The 11,079-nt window shown below is 46.3% G+C and overlaps 1 protein-coding gene across 1 annotated transcript; it reads left to right on the forward strand.

The window, feature by feature from the left end:
- Positions 1 to 609: 609 nt before the first annotated feature.
- On the forward strand, positions 610 to 11,075 carry LOC108542692 (cation channel sperm-associated protein 2-like). The gene is made up of 5 exons (XM_017892788.1): positions 610 to 1,034; positions 2,071 to 2,220; positions 2,663 to 2,845; positions 3,018 to 3,077; positions 10,579 to 11,075. The coding sequence occupies exons 1-5, from the start codon at positions 707 to 709 to the stop codon at positions 10,788 to 10,790; spliced, it is 933 nt and encodes a 310-aa protein (XP_017748277.1). The 5' UTR covers positions 610 to 706; the 3' UTR covers positions 10,791 to 11,075.
- The last annotated feature ends 4 nt before the right edge of the window (positions 11,076 to 11,079 follow it).

Raw genomic sequence — 11,079 nt, forward strand, 5'->3', positions numbered from 1 at the left:
CATGTGACGGACAAATTACCTGCCTTAAGAAAGCACTTACGACCATTCTGCAGCCACTCAGTGACCTTGGCTAGAAACCAATGGCTGTGCAGTGTGATACGGTAAGAGGAAAGTAAATACCCTAGGGATCCAGGACTTGTGCATTTGGTGAAACGTCCGCTTCCACTACAAGGCTTTGGGATGTCTAGTCTGTAGACTGGAGGAACGTTAATACTGACTCACGCAGAAACGATATAGCTACATATTGAACTGGGGGAAGGGGTGGCTAAACCCTCTGCAAATAGGAAGTGCCGCAAGAGCACTAGGATGAGGATGAGGCCCTGCGTGAGCGCAGCCTTCGGGTTTTCCTTCTGCCGATCAGCACCTACTCCCCCGCTCTCGGCCAGGCGCCTCCAGCTCCCGGTAGTGAGAAATGTGCCCGCCGCAGCAGGGGCCCACAGGAATGAAGGGCGCCGGCGCTGCGTAGGCCCAACAGTTCCCCGCGCCCTCGCCCTCGGCCCAGCCCGGCCCTTCTTCCCCCGTCCCGAAAGAGTGGACTCACCAGGGGGCGAAGAACTCCACGAGCATAAGGCCCGCAGAGCCCGTGTCGGAGACGCGACTCTCGAAGTTGTCGTCCGTGAGTTCTAGCACATCAGAGGCAGCGGCGAGGCGGGCCGCGGCGAGAAGCAGCGCCACGCCCGGGAACAGCGCAAGGCGGCGAAGGCGCATGGCGGCGAGGTGGGGTGGAGGCGGCCGGAAGGGTCGCGGCTCGGCTGGGACTGCGGAGGTCGTGCGCGCGACCACACACCGGCTGCCTGCGCTCGCGCGTCTGGCCCAGGCGGACCTGCAGCCGGAGGTCCCAACCCCCAAGCCCGGCTCGGGCCGCTGTGTGGCAGCCGCCGATTGGCTGCGCGGCGCCTGCGTCGGGCGGGTGGAACCAGCTGGTAACCGCCGAGTGGCCGGAGTGCGGGGCGGGGCCGAGGCGGCGAGTGGCTGGGAGAGTGTGGCTGGGCCCGGTCCTGGGCAGGGGGCAGGAGCTAGGGCCGGGTCCCGGGGTGAGCCGAAACCTGGGGGTCGGGCGGGGCGGGGAATGGGGCGCAGTGAGGCTGGGAGGCGGTCCAGAGCTCGTCCTGCGTAGGGGTAGCCGGGCCCAGGGGGCGCCTGAGCTGGAGGCGGAAGCGTGAAGTTGGGACTGAGTGGGCGAAGAGAACCTGGGCTGAGGTGAGGCCCAGAAGCGAGAATGGAGGAGAGAAGGAGCTAGCCCCCGAAGGAGTGTTGGGGTGGACACACCTGGACGGGACCCATTTTCAAAATGTCAGGCTTTTGCATTTTGTCCAATTTCTTTTCACTTGGTTTCTCTTTCATGGGCAGGCCAAGTCCTCGCCGAACTCCATCTCATTGCCCGATTCTCTCAGGCCCAGGTGGGGCCCAGAATCTTCTTTGTCCAGTCCCGGGCCCCTGCCCTTGTGGCTGCTCCTTTTTTATTGAGGTGTTTTGTTTTGTTTTGTTTTTGAGATGGAGTCTTGCTCTGTACCCCAGGCTGAAGTGCAGTGGCGCGATCTCGGCTCACTGCAAGCTCCGCCTCCCGGGTTCACGCCATTCTCCTGCCTCAGCCTCCTGTAATTCAGAGTAACTGGGACTATAGGCGGCAGCCACCATGCCAGGCTAATTTTTTGTATTTTTAGTAGAGACGGGGGTTTCACCGTGTTAACCAGGATGGTCTCGATCTCCTGACCTCGTGATCCGCCCGCCTTGGCCTCCCAAAGTGCTGGGATTACGTAAAGGCGTGAGCCACCGCGCCCGGACTTTTTTTTTTTAATAAGCTTTTAATTAGTAATGCCGTCACAAAGTAAAGATGCGAGACCACTTGGTCGACTGCGCAATGTCTTTACGCCTCTTAGCCCCTTTTGTTTCAAAAAAAACCCTGAGTATTAGTACAATGTTTATTCTTCCCAACTGCTCCTAGTTCCTAAATGTGGGTACATTAAGGAATCTTAAGGCCAAAGAGGGTGGGGTGGAGGGGACAGAAGACCTGTGATCCTTGGTGCAACTCCAAGAATGAAATGACACTTGATGCTTACATTTTCTTAGCAGACATGACCACTTACCACCAAGAAGGGCAGATGCAGCTGCCCCGAGCTGATGCCTTTCGTTCACGTCTCATCAATACTTTCTCTCTCATCGAGCATTTGCAAGGCTTGAGCCAAGCTGTGCCGCGGCATACTATCAGGGAGTTACTTGGTCAGCAGCCTATTTCTTCACTAATTTAAATTTAAGACTCCTATGCACATCCTCTACATTTAAGAGTGGAAAATTCTGGGGAGGTCGGCTTAGTTTCTGGTTTACCAAACTTGATAAATCAAGGGCTTGTAAATAAAACTGAGGAGATAGAATCCATGTCTTTCACTTTTAGGCCTAGGATAGCCACTAGCCATGGGTGATTTGGAAAAGTTTCTGTCAAAGACACTTAAGACTTTGTGAACCTGTTGCTTTTGTGGGCATGGACAGTGTTGGTCATAAGCAGTACATTTTCTCTCCAAACAGAATTCTTAGTTGCTGTGAGAAGAGAAGGACCAGCAGTAAGGCATTAGGGGACCCATTATCTGACCAATATCCCTGCCCCCAACCCTACCTGCTCTATTTTCTTTGTATTTATCCACTATCCCTTTTAATTTTGTTGTAGATCCTTCCCGCCAGAAGAAACTTATGTTGGGAGATCAACACCAGCTAGTGCGCTTCTCTATAAAGCCTCAACGTGTAGGACGGATTTCACATGCCCAGAGGCTGTTGAGCAGGCTTCATGTGCGCTACAGTCAGAGGCCACCTCTTTCTTTGTGGGCCGGATGGGTCCTTGAGTGTATCCTTTCATGTCACTCATTTTGTCCTGGCTGTTGATGATCTGCCTAATGACTTATTTTTGCTCCCCAAACTCCATTTTCTCATTCTCACTGGTTATGTTATTGCCCTTACTATTTCAGCTGCATAAATCAGAAAGAACTCCACTCTGTACGTTTCCTTAAGAGACAACAGGTCCTCTCTTCAAAACTTCATCCTCTTCCTGATCTTTTTGAATACGATCGTATTGATGGTTGAAATAGGTGAGAACTGACATTGTATGAAAGAGGAAGTGAGGCCAGGCACGACAGCTCACGCGTGTAATCTTAGCTAGCACTTTAGGAGGCGGAGGCGGGCAGATTGCTGGAGCTTAGGAGTTCAAGACCAGCCTGGGCAACATGGTGAAACCCTGTCTCTACTGAAAAAATACAAAATATTAGCCGGGCGTGGTGGCACGGCCTGTAGTCCCACCTACTCAAGAGGCTGAGTCAGGAGAATCCCTTCAACTCAGGAGGCGGAGGTTTCAGTGAGCGGAGATCGTGCCACTGCATTCCAGCCTGGGCGACAGAGTACAACTCTGTCTCAAGAAAAAAAAAAAAAGGGAAAAGGAAGTGGGTAGGAATAATTTTTTTTCTAAATTGATCATTTTACATTTTTGAATGTCATTTGAATTGTGACATTTATATTAAGGACAATTATATTAAGCCTCCTAGAGTAGGATTTATGCAACTGATAAAATCTAGAAATATTGGCTGGGCACGGTAGCTCACCCCTGTAATCTCAGCACTTTGTGAGGCCAAGGTGGTTGGATAACTTGAGGTCAGGAGTTCAAGACCAGCCTGACCAACATGGCGAAACCCCATCTCCACTAAAAATACAAAAAATTAGCTGGGTGTGGTGGCGGGTACCTGTAATCCCAACTACTCAGGAGGCTGAGGCAGGAGAACGCTTGATCCTGGGAGGCGGAGGTTGCAGTGAGCTGAAATCATGCCACTGGACTCCATCTCAAAAAAAAAAAAGAAATATTAATATTTGGAGGGCTCTCAAGAGTATACTAGATACAGAGCATCTAGACACATAAAACTAGCAGTAATATGTAGCAATGTAACAAATCCACAAGGAACTGAACTTGGGAAGACCACTTTTATTTCTGTTGTGAGTTTAGCCTGACGTTTGTTTGAATTAAGGTTTCCTGTTTTTTTTTTTTTTGAGACGGAGTCTTGCTCTGTCCCCTTGGCGGGGGGGCGGGGGGCGGGTCTCAACCCCCTACAAGCTCCGCCTCCCGGGTTTACGCCATTCTCCTGCCTCAGCCTCGGGAGTAGCTGGGACTACAGGCGCCCACCACCTCCCCGGACTAGTTTTTTTGTATTTTTAGTAGAGACGGGGTTTCACTGTGTTAGCCAGGATGGTCTTGATCTCCTGACCTTGTGATCTGCCCATCTTGGCCTCCCAAAGTGCTGGGATTACAGGCTTGAGCCACCGCGCCCAGCCTGAATTAGTTTTCTGTTAAAGATATTGGTGCCTATTGGTGAACGGTCTAACATTTACATTTCTTTTTTTTTTTTTTTTTGAGACGGAGTCTCGCTCTGTTGTCCAGGCTGGAGTGCAGTGGGGCGATCTCAGCTCACTACAAGGTCCGCCTCCTGGGTTCATGCCATTCTTCTGCCTCAGCCTCCCTAGTAGCTGGGACTACAGGCACCTGCCACCACACCCAGCTAATTTTTTGTATTTTTTAGTAGAGACAGGGTTTCACTGTGTTAGTCAGGATGGTCTCAATCTCCTCACCTCGTGATCCGCCCGCCTCGGCCTCCCAGAGTGCTGGGATTACAGACGTGAGCCACTGCGCCCGGCCTAAGATTTACATTTTTACAGGTATATTTAGAAAGATTATTTAAGTACAAATAAGAAAGCTCACAAAGTATGGAAAGATAGGTACAACTAAGATATTAGCTGAGCCAAAAAAATTACTTAAAAGGAAATAATTCTTAAACCATAATAAATTATATGAAACATATTCAAAACATAAGGATGTCTGCAAACTCAATGAGCTCATTTGTTGATAATCTCAAACTGCTCAGAAATGATGAAAGGACAGTAGAACTACTCATTTGTATCATTTTCACTCTTGTGGGGAAGTCTACCACTTTATTTTTTAGAGGCAGAGTCTCATTTTGTTGCTTAGGTTGGAGTGCAGTGCTGTGATCATGGCTCGTTGCAGCCTCGCCCCGCAGGGCTCAATTGATCCTTCCACCTCAGCCTTCTGAGTAGCTTGGAGTACAGGTGCGTGCCACTACACCAGGCTAATTATGTTGATTTTTTTTTTTTGTAGAGACAGGATCTCACTATGTTGCATAGGCTGGTCATGAACTCCTGGGCTCAAAAGATCCTCATGCCTCAGCCTCCCAAAGTGCTGGGATTACAAGCATGAGTCACCATGTCCAGCCTAGGAGGAATATTTAAGAGAAGGGCATAGTTATGAAGCTCTTGGCTGTTTATGTCACATAGATATTTTCCTAAACAGAAATGTACAGTGCCTATAGCCAGTTCAGAAATCTGCCTCTAGGTCCAAGTCCCCTACAAGCTTATCTCTGGGGCCCAGGCATGGTAGTTCATGCCTGTAATCCCAGCACTTTGGGAGACTGAGGCAGGAGGATCGCTTGAGCTCAGGAGTTTGAGACCAGCCTGGCTAATGTGGAGAAACCTCATCTCTACAAAAAATACAAAATTAGCTAGGCATGGTGACACATGCCTGTAGTCCCAGCTACTCAGCAGGCTGAGGTGGGAGGATCACTTGAGCCTGGGAGGCGGAGGTTGCAGTGAGCCATCATGCAACTGAACTCCAGCCTAGGTGACAAAGTGACACCCTGTCTCAAAAAAATAAGATAGTCCTTTAGTGTAGTGAGGTCAAAGATATTTAAATATACAACAATAATTGATGTCACTGACCCAGTACAGTATACTATATACTTTGAGGTGTTTTATTTCTTCCTCATAATGTTGAAGATTCTGAACTAAGTCACTTATAATTGCCTTTTAATTGTATGATTGCTTGTCATGTATTTCTGGCCTGTAGCGGCTAGGCAGTTATAGCTAAGGCCGTTAGAGATGAAGTAAATAATCAGTAAATATACACCCGGATTCCTGGATCAGTGGTCCCCAAGCCTTTTTGGCATCAAGGGGCCTCGGTTTCTTGGGAAAGCACAGTTTTCTCATGGATGCGGTAGCGCGGGATGATTTCAGGCTGAAGGGCTGTTCCCCTCCCGATCCTCCCAGCATACTAGATTCTCCTAAGGGTACGCAGCATGCACGTTCACAATAGGGCTTGCCTCTGTGACGAACTATGCCCGTAGCTGGATCTGACGCCAGATGGACGCTCAGGCGGTAATGGCTCACTCAGCCTAACTTAACTTCACGCTTTTCCCTGGCCGGTCGAGTTCCTAACAGACCATGGACTGGTACCAGTCCGTAGCCTGGGGCTTGGGACCCCTGCCCTAGATCTAATAGACGAATCAAAATAGAATAGCACTAACTGTTCTATTTGTTAAAACAGTTAACTGAATATGCAACATGATCACTGTGCCAGAGGATAAGTAGATTGCCAGACTGGAAATGACCTGTCAAGCTCATGGAAATTTTATCTTATTAAGCTTATTCTTGTGGTAGAGAGGGAGGAGGGATTTTGCAAAGGGAAATGATTTGTGATTAACAGATTTCTTTGAACAGACTAATTCATATGATAAACATTAAGACTTTTTTTAGGCTTAGAATTTTTTTTTCCAGATCATAAAGTGATCTAAACTGTTAGGGCTTTAAAAAATCTACTTCCACAGCTAGATATTGGTAATTCTGTTTTGTACTTTAAGCATCAATTGGCGTATTTTTAAAATCTCATATTTTGTTTCTAAATAATGAGAAAGAAAAAAAGATTTGACTCATTTGCAAGCCTTTGTCAGAAAATAACACATCGCAAGTGTAGACAATGCTTGCTTAAAATTAAAAACTGAGTGTATTGGGAGGCTGAGGTGGAAGGATCACTTGAGCCCAGGAGATTGAGGCTGCAGTAAGCTATGATCTCACCAGTGCACTACAGCCAGGTTGACAGAGCAAGACCCTGTCTCAAAAATAAAATAAAACCTAAGTATAATATCATTACAATTTTTTCCCAAAGGTGGGCGTATTCCTGAAGGTGACCATTTTTTACATTGACTTTTAAAGTCCTAGAGATGGCTTGATGTGCTATATAAAGTTTTTGGTCAAATGAATGGAATATATAGAATCTGATGAAGATCATCTTGAGATTAAACTTGCAGAATTATCATTCTTTTTTTGTATTTCTGTTTGTTTTTTTGAGACGGAGTCTTGCTCTCTCTCCCAGGCTGGAGTACAGTGTTGCGATCTCTGCTCACTGCAAGCTCCACCACCCCTGGGTTCACGCCATTCTCCTTCCTCAGCCTCCCGAGAAGCTGGGACTACAGGCGCCCACCACCATGCCTGGCTAAGTTTTTATATTTTTAGTAGAGACGGGGTTTCACCATGTTAGCCAGGATGGTCTCGCTCGCCTGACCTTATGATCTGCCTGCCTTGGCCTCCCAAAGTGCTGGGATTAAAGGCGTGAGCCACCGCGCTGGGCCAGAATTATCATTTTTAATGCTGTTCGTGAAATTGTATTTCTGGCTGGGCGTGTGGCTCACGCCTGCAATCCCAGCAATTTGGGAGGCCTAGTCCTGTGGATCACTTGAGGTCAGGAGTTCAAGACGAACCTGGCCAACATGGTGAAACCCCATCTCTACTAAAAATACAAGAATCAGTGGGTATCATGATGTGCACCTATGGTCCCAGTTTCTCAGGAGGCTGAGGCAGGAGAATCGCTTGAACCTAGGAGACGGAGTCTGTAGTGAGCCGAGATAACAGCTGGGCAACAGAGTGAGAATCCATTTCAAAAGAAAAAAATTATGTTTCAACATCAGTGTTCTGGCCGGGCGCGGTGGCTCAAGCCTGTAATCCCAGCACTTTGGGAGGCCGAGACGGGCGGATCATGAGGTCAGGAGATCAAGACCATCCTGGCTAACACAGTGAAACCCCGTATCTACTAAAAAATACAAAAAAAATAGCCGGACGAGGTGGCGGGTGCCTGTAGTCCCAGCTACTCGGGAGGCTGAGGCAGGAGAATGGCGTGAACCCGGGAGGCGGAGCTTGCAGTGACCTGAGATCCGGCCACTGCACTCTAGCCTGGGCGACAGAGAAAGACTCCGTCTCAAAAAAAAAAAAAAAAAAAAATCAGTGTTCCTTGCTCCTTGCTTCATGATAGATATAACTGGCCAAAACATTACTAAAAATATTAAAACTGTGTAAATGTCAAAATCTACGTCTCAGTTTGTTGTTACAGTGTACTATTCTCACCTATAATATCGGACTCCTTGAAACCAATGTGAATTTACCTGGTATTCTGTGAGGTGACCTACTGTTGTTTTTCTAGAATAGGGAGTAGAAATAGATGACTGTTGATGGTGAACTCTACCCTGTAAAGCAGAATTATATCTTTAGCTGACTTGCTTGATCCAATGACTACTGTCTGTCACCCTGAGAAGAATATTCATGCATAGATGTTCACTGCTACTTCACTACACTGGCTAAGATTCCTGAGTAGACTTCACTGGGCTCCCGGTCTCTATTTCCATTAAGACTCCTTTGCCTTGCTATAGCAGCCTGAAAAATTCCAAGAATTTTAGAAAGTTGTTTTCATCTTCAGAGAGGACACATTACTTGATGTAGAGTGGAGGCAGTCACTTTTGCATATTCTGTGCTGCTGAGGCAATTTCTGCTATTCATTCCTCTGAACTTCCTTGGGTTCGTTTAGCTTCTATGAAAGTATTCCTTTTTCCAGAGAGTAAAAGTGCTACTGCCTCTGTAATTTGGACTTCCCTACTTAAACTATTTTAAACTACTTAAAACTATCTTCTGCTTCACAAGAGCCTTATTTTACTTCATTTCTTTCTTTGGGTTCCTGTTTTGCAAGGGCAAAAACTGAATAAGAATGATAGCATTCTATTTTCCAGCCACAAATGTGGTTCTCAGCTCTTTCTAATTATATAATCCCATGCTCCTGAGAGCTAGCATTTATTAAGTGAAAAAAAATTGTATTTTATTGAATCTAAGCTGTCATCAATGGTGAAATTCACTATTTACCACGAAGAAATAAAAGTCATGCCCAATTAAACTGGGACACATCACTGGTTGTAAAATGCATCCTCACTTTGGGAGGCCAAGGCGGCAGATCACGAGGTCCAGAGATGGAGACCATCCTGGCCAACGTGGTGAAACCCCATCTCTACCAAAAATACAAAAATTAGCTGCGCATACTGGCACATGCCTGTAGTCCCAGCTACTCGGGAGGCTGAGGAAGGAGAATCCCTTGAACTGGGAGGCGGAGGTTGCAGTGAGCTGAGATTGCGCCACTGCACTCCAGCCTGGCAACAGAGCGAGACACCATCTCAAAAAAAAAAAAAGGCATCCTAATTTCATATATGTTAAAATGTGAAAAATTGTCCATCTTAGAGAAACGTGGGAGAAAGGAAAATTTATGGAAGAAACACAGAGCCTAAATAGGCATAGGAGTGCTGGGTGCAGTGGTTCATGCCTATAACCCCAGCACTTTTAGAGACCAAGGTGGGAGGATTGCTTGAGCCCAGGAGTTTGAGGCCAACCTGGGCAGCATAGGGAGACCCCATCTCTACAAGTAATGTAAATAAAAAATTAGCTGGGCGTGGTAACATGTGCCTGTGGTCCCAGTTACCCAGAGGCTCTTGAGCCCGGGAGATCGAGGCTTCAGCGAACCGTGATTATGCCACTGCACTCCTCCAGCCTGGGTGACAGAGTGAGACTCTGTCTCAAAACAAGCGTAGGAATAAGTATAACATAACTCCATTGGTTTTTAGAAGGGGCCAACCTCTGTAAAATTCTAGGGATGATTGAAGTATGACTCTGTTCTTTTTGTCTGGATCCAGTTCAGCATCACAATGACTTTAAAGCCAGAGCACCACAATGTTGATTTCTATTTAGCTTTTAAGCCTATTTTAATCTCAGTTTTTTTTTTTCTAGAGCATGCCATACATCCATTAATTATATAAAAGAGATGAAGGAGGTTGAAAGAGAAAGGCAATGAATTAAGGAATAGCAATTAGTAAATAATAGGGTTCTAGAGAAGAAGTATGCATTCAATTTGCTCTGCAGAACAAAACCAGTTTTAGACAGGGAAGAAAGGAAAAGTTTTAAAAGGAAGCTAACAGAACCAGGTGATTTATTGTTATACTTGGATATACCCCAATGATTCTGGCTTGTTTCTACATTCGTTATAAAGTACTTAAGATCTCATGGCCCTGTATTTTCATTCTGTTCTCAAGACCCATTGTTTTCTTGTGAACTTTGGGACTGAGATAACAGTGCAGTAGATGGGGGTGGAGGGTTGGAGGTAGGGGTAATTAAAGAGAGTATTCTCTTAGTGGCTGCGTGACCCCCACAGTGGATAGGAAGTGACTTGTAGCTGGGCAGACATAACTATATCAACAGATTAGTTGTGGCTATGTTTTATGGTCAGTTCTGTCCTTCCCTGTATTTCACAGGTTGAAGCAACAATGTTAAGAAGAGAAACTCAAAGAAAAATGGAACAGTAGTGGGCAAAACTGTGGTTTATTAAGTGTGATCATTCTCTATCATTCGGTTTCCAGCTTCCTTAACTTTTATTCCTCCTTTTCTCTATCCTCACAGAATTGCTGGAATCCACAAATACCAAACTATGGCCATTGAAGCTGACTTTGGAGGTGGCAGCTTGGTTTATCTTGCTTATTTTCATCCTGGAGATCCTTCTTAAGTGGCTATCCAACTTTTCCCTTTTCTGGAAGAGTGGCTGGAATGTCTTTGACTTCGTTGTTACCATGTTGGTAAGGATAGAGATCCTGAGGGTTCCTTTAGTGGGATGAGGAATGTGCCTAGGTGAATCGAAAGGACAAGAAAAGTTAACATGATAATAGGAAGAAACAAAAATTGACTTAACTTCCTTCTTTTGATTTTTTTTCCTAAAACTAAACATCAGTTATTGCAGGAGTTGTTGGTATTAGGAGCAAGGTAGACCACAACGTCAGTGCCAACAAGAACATCTGCCTGTTACTGAGCACTTATGAAGTGCCAGGCACTATTTTAGGTGTTTTCCTTACATTACCTCATTTATGCTCCACGACAACCCAATTAAATAACCATGAATTTTATCCC

This window comes from Rhinopithecus bieti, unplaced genomic scaffold (assembly GCF_001698545.2).
Source record: "Rhinopithecus bieti isolate Rb0 unplaced genomic scaffold, ASM169854v2 scaffold_23808, whole genome shotgun sequence".
NCBI lineage: Eukaryota > Metazoa > Chordata > Mammalia > Primates > Cercopithecidae > Rhinopithecus > Rhinopithecus bieti.

Excerpts from the sequence above, each read along its gene's own strand:
- LOC108542692 (XM_017892788.1), top strand. The coding sequence starts at position 707 with ATGGCGGCGAGGTGGGGTGGAGGCGGCCGGAAGGGTCGCGGCTCGGCT. Across the intron at positions 1,035-2,070 it reads AGCTAGGGCCGGGTCCCGGG|CAGACATGACCACTTACCAC; the intron begins GTGAGCCGAAAC and ends ACATTTTCTTAG. Across the intron at positions 2,221-2,662 it reads TACTATCAGGGAGTTACTTG|ATCCTTCCCGCCAGAAGAAA; the intron begins GTCAGCAGCCTA and ends ATTTTGTTGTAG.